Source organism: Bos mutus, chromosome 6 (genome assembly GCF_027580195.1).
Source record: "Bos mutus isolate GX-2022 chromosome 6, NWIPB_WYAK_1.1, whole genome shotgun sequence".
Taxonomy (NCBI): Eukaryota; Metazoa; Chordata; class Mammalia; order Artiodactyla; family Bovidae; genus Bos; species Bos mutus.
In genome coordinates, this window is record NC_091622.1 from 112,508,649 (window position 1) to 112,525,324 (window position 16,676).

General features: G+C 44.0%; 1 protein-coding gene across 1 annotated transcript; it reads left to right on the plus strand.

Annotated features, from left to right (window-relative positions):
- The first annotated feature begins 1,898 nt into the window (after positions 1–1,898).
- Positions 1,899–11,646, plus strand: CLRN2 (clarin 2). The gene is made up of 3 exons (XM_005902821.2): positions 1,899–2,151; positions 8,235–8,414; positions 11,381–11,646. The coding sequence occupies exons 1-3, from the start codon at positions 1,899–1,901 to the stop codon at positions 11,644–11,646; spliced, it is 699 nt and encodes a 232-aa protein (XP_005902883.1).
- The last annotated feature ends 5,030 nt before the right edge of the window (positions 11,647–16,676 follow it).

Genomic DNA, 16,676 nt, shown 5'->3' on the forward strand with positions numbered 1-16,676 from the left:
CTGAAATTAGTTATTTTATTTGGTGGTCAAGTTTAGGACTCAGAACCTGGGAGACAGCATCTCAGTAGCTCTGAGAAAACTGCTCCCAGGAAGCAGGAGGGAAAGTCAGGCTACATATAAGTTTGCAACAAAGGGAGCAGGCAATCTGAACATCAAAGATCAGGTATCAAGTTAAGGAACTTGGCTTTCTATGTCTGGGAAGAAGCAAGCCTCTGTACTCACTGAATTCATTCCTTTCATATGCACCTCAGCTATCTGGGGCCAATCCTGTTTCCTTATTCACCTTGCTTCTTGCACTCTCCCAGCTCCTCAGCAGTTGGGGCTGGGGGAAGCCTGGGGAGGAGCCGCTACATCCACTGGATGACATGGGTCACAATTAGTTTTGGGAGCCCTCATTCACCTTTGGAGGCCAGCAATCACTGATGGCTGCTTCATTCCTTGTTTATTGATATGGCAGGACGTATTTTCATTTCACAGTATGTTGTTCATTACCAGAAAAAAAAAATTGCTATGTCAAGGTCATTGTGATGAAGAAGCATTTCAAAGACCTGATCTCCAGCCCCAACTCAGACCTTCAGTTTCCTCAGGAAAGAAGTGTCTGGAAAGGCCCGTCCCCTGCCCCCCACAATGGGTTGCAGCACCAGCAGGGGTGAGCCTGGTTCCCTGAACTCCTGTTGGTTAACAATGCAACCCCCAGGACCCCCTCCAGAGATCTGAGACCAAAGGAGGAATTTCACTGGGCCATGTCAACCCCACTCTGCCCCCAAACCTATCTGAGTGGCTGTTGCCAGCCTCACGTGACATGAAGTTGACATTCGGCAATTGTCTAAAAATTAAAACTTTAAATGCACCGTGTAAGATAGAAATTAGGGAATATTGCATTCCTTGTGCCTGTAAGTGAAAAGGAAGTGACATACCTTCACTACTCTGTGCTCAGTCTTTCAGTCTTTTCCCACTCCTTGCGACTCCAGGGACTGTAGCCGCCCAGGCTCCTCTGTCCAAGGGATGCTCCAGGGAAGAATACTGGAGTGGGTTGCCATTTCCTCCTCCAGGGGATCTTCACTATCAGAAGAGACAAAGACCCCAGCAGGGTGATGGGAGATTATTTGCTAAAACATTAGAAAAACACTTTCCCATTCAGATGACATGACCTGTGAAGGATAAAGGGGGTGTGTGTGTGTGTGTACTTAAGGGTTGGGTCCAGGCTGCCCCAGCCATCTCAAAGCTGCAATTTTACCCACAGTGGATCCACCCAGTGATAAATTCAAGAATCATAAAACCTTGCTTACGCATTTCAATTAAAAGGGTTGAGAACAGAGGTCATTTCATGGTGTTAATAACACTTCTAGGGGTTCTGACAGCAGTGACATTTCAGAGAAAGCAATGCCCAGGCACGCATCAAAGAGATCAACATCTGATACCACGCATTGCTGGCAACATTCAAAGGCTAGTCTTTCCATCTTTGTTTTCCTTCTACCGTTTGCATTTTGTGAGACTGCTTGTTGTCTCTTTAGACTCAGATCTACCTGATTTTGCCTGCTAATAGCTCCTTCGTCCTTAAGAGAGCCGCAGTAGGGTTATTCAAATACTCGAAATGAAGAACAGTTAAACTGTCTTCTGAAACCTTAGTCTAGTGGAAGATATAGGGTTACTTCCTGGGTAACACACTCCTCCACACTGCAGTCAGGTGAAGACGTCCCTGTAGACACTTCCCCTGTGGTTGTAGTAAACATGGGCTGTGGGGGCAGGTGCTGAGGGAGGACCAGGACACGCACCTGAACTCTTGAGCCGGCGTCTGGGAGAGCCAACCCTGAAGCAGTGGATCACCCAGTGTCTGGAAGATGCTGAGGACCCCCGGTGTTGCTGGGCCCCCTGGAGCATGACCTGCACTCAGCAGCATGCCTGGATGGTTCAAAAAGGCGTGGTACGGGCTGGCTTCTCTGCTCAGCTTCTCCTCCTTCATCCTGATCATCGCTGCCCTGGCACTGCCCCACTGGCTGAGTGGGAAAATCCTCTGTCAGACGGGAGTGGACCTCGTCAACGCCACGGATCCAGAGCTGGTCAAATTCATCGGAGACATTTACTACGGACTCTTCCGCGGTTGTAAGGTGCGGCAGTGCGGGCTGGGGGGCCGCCAGTCCCAGTTCACGAGTGAGTATACTGCGGCCGCAGAGCTGCTGTAGAACGCTTATTTGTAAATACTTGTATGGGGTGCGTGCACGCGCGCTCTGTCAGCCTGTCGAACTCTTTGCGACCCCATGGACTGTGGCCCACCCACCAGGTTCCTCTGCCCATGGGGTTTTCCAGGCAAGAATACTGGAGTAGGCTTGTGTCTAAATGCAGAATTGAAGAGCCGCTTCAGTCGAAGGCATGATGACAAAATCCACAGTAAGCCAAGGACTTACTCTTGTTCAGCATCAAGAAAAGATCTTTTTTTTTCTTTCTGCAGAGATTTGTAGATCTTTGTAGTTACCTCTATGAATAATCACTATTAATATATTGAGTGCTTACTTGTGTCAGACATTCTACAGAATGCTTTCCATGGCTTATCTCTCTTAAGCCTTGTAACAAATTTATAAAGAAGGCATTGTTAACATTTCCATTTTGCAGAGGGTTACACACGGACACTCGGAGATTTCATTACCTAACTTGCATGAGGTCAACCAGCCAGGAAACAGTGTCAGACTTCAGATGCAGGCCATGCAACTGGGGTGCACTCAGCCAGTCTAGCCTGCAAGTGTAGACCAGCTGCTGAAATGAGACTTACACTTCTGTTTATATTAATATAAAAGTTTCAGAGTCTAAGAAAAAGCCAAAGAGCTCTACATCCGAGCACTGGAATCAGACTACCTGGGTTCAAAGCCCGAACCCATTGTTTCCTGGCAGGGAGAGCTCGGGCACAGCTGCTGTCTGTGAACTTGAGCAGGTACCGACCTGGCCAGGCGGACATCCAGGTCACGTCAGAGCCTCTCTGCGTGTAAACAGAGCAGGAATCCAAGCCCAGCGTATGAAGGGTCCTCTGGGAAGGAAAAGCCAAGCCCCAAAAGGCCAATATTCTGCATGTCTTCAGAATAAAACAGATTACCAGTAAGAACAGTAGCCTACAAATACATAAGTAACCCACATAATGGAAAAACAAGGGAATAAGGAATTTTATTCATTATTTGATTTCTCTATGTCAGGATTTTAGTGGAGAAGGAATGGCACCCACTCCAGTACTCTTGCCTGGAAAATGCCATGGATGGAAGAGCCTGGTAGGCTACGGTCCATGGGGTCGCTGAGAGTCAGACACAAGTGAGCGACTTCACTTTCTCTCTTTAGCCAGAGTATCTTCTTAAACATATAAAGAGAGAAAACTGGAACCACTGACAAACAATACAAATTGGCTTCACTTATATACACGAAGGATATATATATACTAAAAATTGTTAGGTATAGCAATAAGAAAAATCTTGGGGAATATTTATATTTACCCAGAAATTAAACTGGACAAGGGATACTGAAAAAATAGCTAGGTCTTTTAAGAATATGAGGGGATAAAATATATCAGCAAATCTGATGGTGCTGTACAGTAGAAACTAACCACCACATTGTAAAGCAACTATACTCCCATAAAATGTAATAAAAAATTACATAGAAAGCTGAAAACACATTTAACATGAATAAATAAAAAAATATAACAAAGAAATAGGACAGGCTAAAAGGAAATGATGACAACTGTGTGCAGTACTCGGTTCTGAGCTGGGTCCATTTACTGTAAATGACGTCACTAGGATAATCGATGGAACTTGAACCGGGCATCAGGATTAAACACCAGTCATACGCCAGTGTTGACCTAATGATTTTCATAATTGTATCATGGTTGTCAAAGAGAATGCCCTTTTTGAGGAAACTGCCCCTGAAGTACTCAGGGTTGAAGGAGCAATGTACCCTCAAATGGTTCAGGGAAAAAAAATTATTGGTAGCATTAAGGTTATTTCAAACCACTTATACAAAAAAAAAAAAAAGTGGGAGATGCACAATTTTTTAAACAGTTGTAGATAATTTGCAAAGTTTTTATTCTGTATTGGATATTCTCATCAGAAGTGAGTCTTGCTACCTTTAGTAAAAGGTGAAAGATTTATATGATTTGAAGAGAAAGCAGAGTATATTTCTACCTTTAGATGTACAGCTCCTAGAGCCAACATCACCTACCTGTGTGAGGTACCTAGGGGGTGCATCAGAGCCCACCACCCCCAAGACAGAATCAGGATTTACCTACTACTATCCATAGAAATTTAAAAAAAATCCTGCTCCTAGGGCCTGTGTGCAGATCAGGAGAATTGGGGGGTGGGTGTGAAAGTGCTTTGTAAACTGGAGTAGGAGGGTTTGGTTAGGTCTTGTAAGACAAACAGCCTCCATTCCCACCTTCAGAGGGGTCTCCCCTAGAGTCACCCAGGAAGGTCAGTTTCCAAATCAACCAGGGAGAAAAGCAAAGAGCTATATATACAGGATGACTTCCCAGCTAGTTCAGCAGTAAAGAATCTGCCTGCCGATGCAGGAGACTCAAGAGACCTCAGGTTCAATCCCTAGGTAGGGAAAATCCCCTGGAGAAGGAAATGGCAACCCACTGTAGTATTCTTCCTTGGGAAATCCTGTGGACAGAGGAGCCTGGTGGGCTACAGGCCGTGAGGTTGCAAAGAGTTGGAACAACTGAGCGACTGAGCACATATATAAGCACTCACATATGCAGCACAATCATGATTAAGATCCTTGTTTATACCCAGACTTTCTGAAATAAAAGCAAAACAACCTAGCCATTTGAGTGGAAAGAAAGAGACAGATGCTTATTTAGCCACGTTCACACATTCACCCGTATTGTAGAGTATTTGTGGGCCTGATATTCGAGGAAAACAGGGATGAACTAAACAGAGGCATGTCTGCCATTAGAAGCTTTCCATCCGGGAAAGAGAAAGGCAGTAAGTGATCCCTGAGCAGTGACACATGAGTGTTACAAGCTTCCTTCTTTGTTCATTTCCTTCATCCATTTCTGCGCTGGAAAGGAGATCTTACTGATGCCCATCTAACTGATGAGGAAACTGAGGATCAGAGAAACCAATAAAGAAAATAATTTCTGTAAAAGCAGCTGATGTAATGCCTGAAAGGTAGTATGTGCTTGATCATTTTCAATTTGCTGGGGCCCTCGTCACCTCTCACCCCAAAACATTCCATCCACAGCCAGACCTGTAACTGACTTCAGCTCTCACACTTTTCTTATTACTGTCTATTTTAGATAACAGTCCTCTCTCAGATGTGTCTTTTGCAAATATTTTCTCCCATTCAGTGACCGTGTTGTTGTTTTTTTTGACACTGTCTTTCATAAGGCAGAATTTTTCCACTTTAATGAAATCTAATGTATCAATTTTTTTTAAATTATTTTTTGCCTTGCTGGGGTAAAAAGGACCTCTGGACTTCTCTAGGGTATTACAAATTATGTAATAATAACATAATTATCTAATTTGAGATGCTGATAGGTTGATTAATCACTTCTGGGATTCAAGCAAGGTAGCTTTTATATGTACACAATATGAATACTTATTCAAATTCAGGACTTGCCTGGTGGTTCAGGAGCTAAGACTCAACACTCCCAGTATAGGGAGCAAATAAAGATGGAAGCTCCCACGTGCTGAAATGAAGATCTGACGCAGCCAATAAATAATTTCTTTTTTAAAAAGGAAAATTCAAAGTAAAGCTTCTAGAATTTCAGCTCTGCAAGCACTAAATTTTTACATCTTTGCTTATCCAAGTTATCTGATTTTCCTGCTATGCTGTGTGTGTGTGCTAAATCCCTTCAGTCATGTCTGACTCTTTGTGACCCCATGGACTGCAGCCCACCAGGCTCGCCTGTCCATGAGATTCTCCAGGCAAGAATACTGGAGTGGGTCGCCATGCCCTCCTCCAGGGAATCTTCCCAACCCAGGGATCAAACCTGCATCTCTTACATCTCCTGCATTAGCAGGCAGGTTCTTTAGGACCAGTGCCACCTGGGAAGCCCCCATATCACTTCATATGCCCCAAAATGCCCTTGCCCATCATAGTAATGGTTATTTCTCGATTTTTTATTAGATCAAATCTGGAGATGATTTAATACCAGTACATGGATATGATTAATTCTTTTCAAAAGCTATATTGTGTGAACTGTGCTTTAATTAATTAAATCAGTCTCCTATTGATTCATGGGCTTCCCAGGTGGTTCAATGGTAAAGAATCTGCCTGCCAATGCGGCAGATGCAGGAGACATGGGTTCTATCCCTGTGTTGGAAAGATTCCCCTAGAGGAGGAAATGGCAACCCATTCCAGTATTCTTGCATGGGAAATTTCATGGACAGAGGAGCCTGGGGGGCTACAGTCCATGGGGTTGAAAAGAGTTGGACAGGAATCAGCACAGCACCAATTCATATTTTCGTTTCTCTCCAACCTTTTGCTACTTTAAGGAATATCTGATACACACACACACACACACACACACACACACACACATACAGCTTTGAGCACATGTGGGAGTGCTTTTCCTAGAAGTGGAATTTCAGTGAGACATGCTGCCAAATTCCTCGCAAAGAAAGTTGTATAAATTAATATCACTACCAGGTTTGACAGCATCTCCTTCCCTATACCTTCGTCAACACCGTGTATTAGCGAACCTTTGGTCTTTGCCAATCACATAGGTGATGATTTTCTATTTTAAGTGTTTGGTGAGGATTATTATGCTGGTCATATGTCCTAAGGATTGCATGAGCAAGTAAGGGGATAAGGAAACAATTAGGTAATCAGGCACAAGCTACCACGTTTGGAATGAAAAAAAAAATGCTGAGAGTCTGCAATAAAAAATAAAAATCTAAAGGACACTGAGATATAAGGAATGGAAATGAAAATGAGAAGTCCTACAGGGAAAAGTCCCATGGGAAGGAGTTCATTTTCCAGGGTAAAGTTTCTCAGGCCGAGGAGATAACCACATGAAGATAAATACACATGGAAATACGGAACTAAAAGGAAAATTCGATCAGAACTAAAGATGTAACTGTGCTGTGTCTGGAAACTTCTGAGTGGAAAGGACACTTTAAAGGGAACAAAATTCTTGTTCTCAGACTTGGCAGACACCAGCCTTCTCTGAATAAAAATGAGCAGGTGAGCCAGCAAAGGAGCTGGGGGACGGGGTCAGGCAGAGAGTGGAGCCAGGAAAGCTTTGAGTCCTGGTTCTCAGTTGGGGTGGGAGACGGGCTGGTCAGTTTGGTGCCAAGTAGTGAAGCAGGGATGCGGGAGTGCACAGGATGGACCCAGGTTAGACCAGGAAGTGTTCAGTAGAAACCTCAGAGTAGTTGCAGAGGAAGGGGCTTGCCCAGGTGTTTTTATTTATTTTTTTAGCTTTCATCGTTTTATTTCTTTAAGTCTTTATTGAATTTGTTACATCATTGCTTCTGTTTTATGCTTTGTTTTTCTGGCCATGAGGCATGTGGGATCTTAGCTCTCCCAGCCAGGCATTAAACCTGCACCCCCTGAACAGGAAGACCAAGTCTTAACCTACTGGACCACCAGGGAAGTCCCCGCTTTCATTGTTTTAAATCATTCATATATAATAACTGAAGCCAGTGACTCTCAACTCTATATACCATATGGTATATAGGACTATGGGGCTTCCCTGGTGCCTCAGACAGTAAAGAATCCATGTGTAATGAAGGAGACCTAAGTTCGATCCCTGGGTCAGGAAGATCCCCTGGAGAAGGAAATGGCTATCCACTCCAGTCTTCTTGCCTGGAGAATCCCATGCACGGAGGAGCCTGGTGGGCTACAGTTCATGGGGTTGCAAAAGATTTGGACAAACAACACTCTGACCCTGATGAAAGCTTTGTGATCAGCCTTCTTAGACTGCTTCTCGTGCCAGGCTCCTTTGCTAAAGAGACACCCCCTGGGGCTTGTGTGGATCAATTCAAACCAGATCCCAGAGCCGCAAGGCCAATGCAGCTTAAACACCCAGCTGGGGTATATTCTGATTTTGCATCCACCCTAAGGAAGCGAAGATTGTTGGGCAACTGATAAGGGGTAAATTTATCTGGGAAGTCTCTTGCTTTTTGGAAGCCCAGTGCTTGCTGCCTTGCCCTCACTCTGCTGTACTAACGCCTTCATGGTCAGCAGCCTGGGCCATGTACCCTTGAGCTGAGCTCTGAGGCTAATGTGTTGGCTGTGTCTTGTTTCTGCAGTCTTCCCACACCTGGTGAAGGAGCTCAACGCAGGCCTCCATGTCACACTTCTGCTGCTCCTCTTCTTGGCCTTGGCGCTGGCTCTGGTCAGCATGGGCTTTGCCATTCTCAACATGATCCAAGTTCCATACCGGGCAGTCAACGGCCCTGGGGGCATCTGTCTATGGAATGTTCTTGCAGGTAAGGGAGGCCCCATGGGGAGAGAGATTCCTGCCCACATCACCAGGAGGCTGAGTTCCAAGCAGGTGGGCAGGTGTGAAGGAGTGAAAATACCCCACCTCAAGCTTCACTTCCCTGGGTTTGTTACCTTCTTGATGGGCACCAATGTCCTTCTTACTAAAAGCTGAAGAATAGCTGTCATCATGAAGAATCAGGTCTTAGTGTGTATGAGTGGCTGAGGACTTGGAGAAGCAAAGAGGTTGGGATGAGAGACAAAGGAAGACAGAAAGATGGGGGTGGAGAGATGGGGACCCTGGGACCGGTGGTAGGGGAGCTGCTGCCATGAAGCTGGAGGAAACTCACAAAGAACAGAGGAGAAGGAACCTGGGGGGCTCACAGTCCTTATTTTCTGTAACCCTCACAACCTCCCTATGTTTGTTGTTGTTATTCAGTAGCTAAGTCGTGTCTGACTCTTTGGGACCCCATGGACTGCAGCCCACCAGGCTCGCCTGTCCTTTGCTATCTTCTGAAGTTTGCTCAAATTCATGCCCATTGAGTCCATAGTGCTATTTAACCATCTCATCCTCTGCCACTTCCTTCTCCTCCTGCCTTCAATCTTTCCCAGCATTAGGGTCTTTTCCAATGAGTCACCTCTGTGCATCAGGTGGATAAAGTATTGGAGCTTCAGCGTCACTCCTTCCAATGAATATTCAGGGCTGATATCCCTTAGAATTGACTAGTTTGATATCCTTGCAATCCAAGGGACTCTGCCATATTATTAGACCCATAGTTACAGATGAAGAACCTGAAGCTCAGAGATGTTAAAAGATGCACTGAAAGTCACATAGTCATGAGCAATAGAGGCAAGATTCCAACCCAGGTATAACTGAGTCTAAGCCTTTTGTTTTTTCATTAATCCATGGTGTCATCTATGACCACCATGACCTATTTTCCAAGAGAAAACCCAAGTCAAAAGATGTGCATAAGTGTGTGCAGGTGTGTTAATTTAGGAGAGTATATGGTATATAGAAATTAATTCACCTTTAGTTCAGCATTGAAAAAAAAAATCACCTGTAATGAAAGTAACAAAATCGTGAAAATGATTTCAGAAAATCCAGGTCAAATGGTGAAGGTGTCCTGATGTCAATAAACCCCACTACCTCACTACCTTATACAGGATGACCAGCAAGTATAAAAACAAGTGACGTTGATTTTAAAAAAAAAAAAAGAAGGCAAAAGGAGGAGACGACAGAGGACGAAATGTTTAGATAGCATCACTGACTCAATGGACCTGAATTTGAGCAAACTTCAGGAGACGGTGAAGGACAGAGGAGCCTAGTGTGCTGCCCTCCATGGGGTTGCAAAGAGCTGGACACGACTTAGGGACTGAACAATGACAACAATGTTACTTTATCATGCATTAGAACCTAATGTCAGTAAATCAGTTATTACATACTTGCCTATATTTGCAGACTGTGACCATCATGTAGAATTTCTTATAGACATGGCTCACTCCCATCTAGACTTGCATATCTCTGCCTGAATCCTCACAGTGACTGGCATGTAGAAAGTGTTCAATCTCACTCTTTAAATAAATGCTTATCTAGGTCAATTTCCTTCCTTCTTGAGGCAGTACTCTCAAGCTCATAGTATTTTTAAGAAGGCAATTTGACAAAACTTGACTCTTAAAAGGCATAAAAACATGAATAGCCTTTGATTAAACAACCCCAGACAGTAATTTATGCTAAGAAAATAACTGGAAAAGAGCACAAAAATATACATTAAAAGGTGTTTCCGGCAGCACTTTATAATATCAAAAATTGGAAGCAATCTAGAAATCCAGTAATGAAGTTACCCTTAATTAAACTTAATTAAGTGTGTCACTGGAATGAAGCATCATAGATCAATTTAAAGTGGTGCTGTAACAGAATATTTAGCAACATGGAAAAAAAATTTTCAAGTTAGAGAGAAAAAAATCAAGTGTAAAAGAATAGGAGTACCATAATACTAATTCTGTTAAAAAGAGAGAAATGTAAAGAAATATACTAAAATGTTCCAAGTGTTTTCATTTGACTTTTAGGGGGAAAAGCAAATTTGTCTTTTCATCTTTATGATTATCTTGGATGTCCAAGTTTTTTTCAAGGAAAGAATAATAATCTAAAGAAAGAGAATAATAAATGTGTTTTTAAAATATTAATTAAAATCAGGATAGGAGAAAAGTTGAGCAAAAGAGAGACATGGGGAGAGAAAAAGAACCAGAGAGAATCCGGAAGGTGCAAGTCCGAAGCAGCAGATAGGGAAAGACATGAAGTCTGCCCCTCTCTCCTCTCCTTTCCTGCTTCTCTTATCTTTTCTTATCGCTAAGCTTGGAAGGAGGATATTAAAGAGGAGAGAACTGTCTAGCCCTCTGTTGATCCTCCAGTCCACCCCATAAGATGCTCTTGCATCTTTCCTTATAGCCTCAGGGTCTGCATACACAGGCTGAATTAGTTAGAGATTGAGCTTATCCAACGTGGGTAAGTGCCCTGCACTGGGTAAAGAAAAAATTAGAGGGCTTGAGATTCAAAGTTGATCTGATAGGAAGCTGATTCCCACACCTCTTGCCCCTCACACAGTGAACTATCTGCCGCTTTTAAAAGCAAATCAAAATTTGTGTCACCCTCCGAATGTTTTAAGGGGCTTCCCTGGTGGCTCAGTGGTAAAGAACCCACCTGCCAATGCAGGAGACCTGGGTTAATCCCCAGATTGGGAAGATCTCCTGGAGGAAGAAATGGCAATCTGCTCCAGCATTCCTGCCTGGAAAAATCCCATGAACAGAGGAGCCAGGAAGGCTACAGTCCATGGGATCCATCGCAAAGAGTCGGACACAGCCAAGCAACTTAAACCTCAAAAGTTTGTTGCTTGTGCCCCAGAAAAGCCACCTCACCTCTAGGAGTTGAACTGCGGAAAAAAGGGCTCTGTACGAGGGTGTACTTTCTGGGTTTCAGGTGGAGTCGTGGCCTTGGCCATCGCCAGCTTCATGACCTCGGTAAAGTTTCACGACCTGACAGAACGAATCGCCAACTTCCGGGAGAAGCTGTTTCGCTTCGTGGTGGTGGAGGAGCAGTACGAGGAGTCCTTCTGGATCTGCGTGGCCAGCGCCTCAGCCCACGCCACTAACCTGGTTGTGGTGGCCATCAGTCAGATCCCCCTGCCGGAGGTCCAGGCCAAGATCGAAGAGGCCACGGTCACGGCCGAGGACATCTTGTATTAATAACCTGCACCTAAATCCAGGTTTTGGTGTGAATGGAAACCTCCCTTTTCTTTTTCCAGGGTTCGCAGTCCAGGATGTCTGTGTTACTGGCAGAAAGAATAAGGAAGTGGGAGGAGGGAGGGTGGTACGTGCACCAGAAAAGAAAACTTTCTGAATTTATAGCATCTCTGTGCTTCTTTCTCACTGATCTTGGAGTTAGAGACTGCCACTTGCCACCTGTCTGTGATGCTGGGCGATTCACTTAGTATCTATTAAATGGGAATATTAATGACCTTGCAATGTGGTAATGAGTTTTTTGTTGTTGTTCAGTCACTAAGTCATGTCTGACTGGCATGGACTTCAGCATGCCAGGCTTCCCTGTCCTTCACTGTCTCCTGGAGTTTGCTTAAACTCATGTCCATTGAGTGGGTGATGCATCTACCCATTTCATCCTCTGTTGCCCACTTCTCCTCCTGCCTTCAATCTTTCCCAGCATCAGCATCTTTTCCAATGAGCTGGCTCTTCACATCAGGTGGACAAAGTATTGGAAATTCAACTTCAGCATCAGTCCTTCCAATGAATATTCAGAGTTTATTTCCCTTAGGATTGACTGGTTTGATCTCCTTGTTGTTCAAGGGATTCTCAAGAGTCTTCAACACCACTGTTTGAAAGCGTGAATTCTTTGGTATTCAGCCTTCTTTATGATCCAACACATCTGTACACGACTACTGGAAAAACCTTACCTTTGACTATGTGGACCTTTGTCAACAATGTGATGTTACGTGGATGATAGTCTTGCCAGCCTTTGTATACTGGCTGGCACCCTGTACATATAAGACAGTATACATTCCAAGAAATGTCTAGAGACTCTTGGTATATTTCACTCAATACTAGGAAAGATGCTAAGAGGAAGATGGTAATATGCCTGACCTCCAGAGACACCTAGTCTTTTCATAGGACACAGGAATCAGAGAGCAACAATAACAGTAAGAATGAAAATAACCACCTTTCTTTGGGGGCTTCCCTGGTGACTCAGCTGATAAAGAAACCACCTGCAATGTGGGAGACCTGGTTTTGATCCCTGGGTTGGGAAGATCCCCTGGAGAAGGGTAAGTCTACCCACTCCAGTATTCTGGCCTGGAGAATTCCATGGACTGGCTACAAAGAGTCGGACACGATTGAGCGACTTTCGCTTTCACTTTTCACTCTTCTTTGGAGTGGCTACTGCCTGCAGTTCTAAAAGCTTTACATACTGTAAGTCATAGGTCCTCAGCACAAGTTTGTTGGTATAGTACTACTTAAGTCCCATTTCATAGATGGAGAAACTTAGGCATAAGGAGGTTGGATCACTTGCCAAGGTCAGGAATTAAATGGAGGGAAGTCTGAAGCTAAAGGGTACATGTTTAACCACTTGGCTAACCTGATGTTTGGTGTACAAACAATCGCAGAGCAATGAGATCAGTGTTCTAACAGCATATGGAGAAAGGACACAAGAAGGAGTTCATGCTTCGGGAGGGGATGCTGTGTGCGTCCCAGAGTTGACACTCGATCTAAACTCTGACAGAAGAGGAGACTTTTTCCAGTGGTAAAGGAAGCAAGGTTGGAGAAGGATTCCAGGTCAAGTCAGTAATGATAAGGAGGCACGGCATATGACATTACAAGTGTTAAGTGTGTTAGCCGCTCAGTCCTGTCTGACTCTGCAATTCCATGGACTGGATCCCCTCAGGCTCCTCTGTCCATGGGATTCTCCACACAAGAATACTGGAGTGAGTTGCCATACCCTTACAAAGGGGACTTGAAAGTATGTGAATGCCCAGCAGGGTTAGAATATTGCTCTAACACAGCTGTTGGACAAACCCAGATGCTTGTATTAGGTTTTCCTAAGTGGTGCTGTGACAATGGTTAATTTTGTGTCAACTTGGCTAGGACATGGTACAGAGATATTGGAGAAACACTACTCTAAATGTTGTTGTGAAGGTATTTGGGGGGGGGGGGGATGGGGGTTAAACAGTAGATTTTCAGGAAAGCAGATTGCCCTCCATAATATGGGATGGTCTCATCCAGTCAGTTGAAGGCCTTAAGAAAGAGACTGACTCCCCCAAGGGAGAGGGAATTCTGCCAGCAAACTTCCACTGGAGCCAAACTACAATTCTTCCCTTGGTCTTCAGACTGCCAGCTTACACTATAGATTCTGGATTTGCCAGCCTCCACAGTTATGTGAGCCAATTCCTTGTAATCTCTCTCTCTCTCTCTCACACACACAGACACACACAAACACATACAGACACACATACAAAGACACACACATCCTATTAGTTCTGTTACTTTGGCACATGACTCTAGTACACAACTATTTGTTGTTGTTCAGTCACTAAGTCATGCCTGACTCTTTGTGACCCCATGGACTGCAGCACACCAGTCTCCTCTGTCCTTCACCATCTCACGGAGTTTGCACAAACTCATGTCCATCAAGTCAGTGATGCCATCCAACCATCTCATCCTCTGCCACCCCCTTCTGTTGCCTTCAGTCTGTCCCATCATCAAGGTCTTTCCCGTGAGTCAGCTCTTCACATCCAGTGGCCAAAGTGTTGGAGCTTCAGCTACAGCAACAGTCCTTCCAAAGAGTATTCAGGGTTGATTTCCTTAAGGGTTGACTGGTTTGATATCCTTGCAGTGCAAGGGACTCTCAAGAGTCTTCTCCAGCACCACAATTCCCAAGCATCAGTTCTTTGGCACTCAGCCTTCTTTATGTTCCAACTCTCACATTGTACATGACTACTGGAAAAACACACTCTGTTAAGCCTATTAATTCATTTTCCCATTATGCCAGCTGGGGTGAATCCTTTCCCAGCCCTCCTGTCTTCATGCCAGGTAAAAGTTATTCCAACCCCACCCCCCACCCCCCCGCAGATTAGCTTCCACTAAAATGACACCTGATATGGACTCACCCTACTTCTCTTAACAATGAACCTCAGAAAGTTTCCATAGAATCTCTTCTAATTGCTTGTGATTCCCTCTGTGTCCTGCCCCTTTCAACCCTTTGTCCCCACCCCAGACACAGCTGCAGTCCTACTTAGCAGAGTGTTGTCGCTCATCAAATATGCAGAATGGCACACAATGGAAGGCAGGGAAAATGTGACAGGAGATGCAGCCAAAAGATAGAAGCAGGCTGCAGTGCTGTCTTGAAAACAAGTGGGAAGGTCAATGTTCTATCAAGTTTAACATGAAGTCCTGAGGACAGTTCTTTACAATCAATAACATAACAAAATTTGGGCAACAGTTTATATGATAAACATCTGAGGGTCATGGGACATGTATTCATTCATTCAACAAGTGCTGAAGTTTCTGCAAGTAGAACAATGAACAGACAAAACTTCCCGCCCCTGCAAGATCGGGTGGGTCTTGGTGGTTGGTGACTCATCTCTGACAGCTTGTGAGCTCCTAAAAAATGCCAGCCTAAGCCTTAGCTTTCACCCTGATCAGACTCCGTTCTGTGCAGACTCTCAGGTGGTAGAAGAGTGAATTTGGTTTTGCTTCTAATAGTAGAATGGCCTTATCAAGATGGCAACCTTGATGAAGATCCATCTGCTCCATGGTGTCAAAGGGCAGGCTTTTGTGTGAGTGTGTAGTTTTTCAGTGACAGGATCTACAGCTTTCCAAAAGGTTTCAGAAGTGTCTATAACACCCTAAAATGTTCAAACCCTGGTCCACCAGGCAGCAACCTTCATGCTTCTGGAGATAGTCGGGTTTGGTCTGAAAGGTGTCTGTCACGGATATCACAGGAGAGCTTCCTATATGGAATGTACTGAGTTTTGTTAGGAGTGAGGGGAGGGGAGAGGAGACAATACATGTCTGGGCCACAGTGCACTCACATGAGACTCAAAGGTACAGAGAAAGTATCGCTCCTTTATTCTGACCGTAGTTAATCTGGTCATTTTATGAGTCATGAAAAAATAATAAATGCCTAATTCAGTTTATTATTTTTCTTGAAGACTTGAATATTACATTTTATTTTATTTTTAAAATTAAATTTATTTATTTATTTTAACTGGAGGCTAATTACTTTACAATATTGTAGTGGTTTTGCCATACATTGACATGAATCAGCCATGGGTGTACATCTGCTCCCCATCCTGAACCCCCCTCCCCCCTCCCTCCCCATCCCATCCCTCAGGGTCATCCCAGTGCACCAGCCCTGAGCACCCTGTCTCATGCATCGAACCTGGACTGGTGATCTGTTTCACATATAATAATATACATGATTCAGTGCTATTCTCTCAAATCATCCCACCCTAGCCTTCTCCCACAGAGTCCAAAAGACTGTTCTTTACTGTATCTCTTTTGCTGTCTTGCATACAGGATCATCATTACTATCTTTCTAAAATCCACAGATATGCGTTAATATACTGTATTGCTGTTTTTCTTTCTGACTTACTTCACTCTGTTAATAAGCTCCAGTTTCATCCACCTCATTAGAACTGATTCAAATGCATTCTTTTTAATAGCTGAGTAATACCCCATTGTGTACATGTACCACAGCTTTCTTATCCACTCATCTGCTGATGGACATCTAGGTTGCTTCCATGTCCTGACTATTGTAAACACTGCTGTGATGAACATTGGGGTACACATGTCTCTTTCAATCCTGGTTTCCTTGGTGTGTATGCCCAGCAGTGGGATTGCTGGGTCATATGGCAGTTCTATTTCCAGTATTTTAAGGAATCTCCACACTGTTCTCCATAGTGGCTGTACTAGTTTGCATTCCCACCAACAGTATAAGAGGGTTGGTTCCCTTTCTCTGCACCATCTCCAGCATTTATTGTTTGTAGACTTTTTGATAGTAGCCATTATGACCAGCAGGAGATGGTACCTCATTGTGGTTTTCATTTGCATTTTCTTCTTTGGAGAAATGTCTGTTTAGTTCTTTGACCCATTTTTTGATTGGGTCATTTATTTTTCTGGAATTGAACTGCAGGAGCTGCTTGTATATTTTTGAGGTTAATTCTTCATCAGTTGCTTCATTTGCTACTATTTTCTCCCATTCTGAAGGC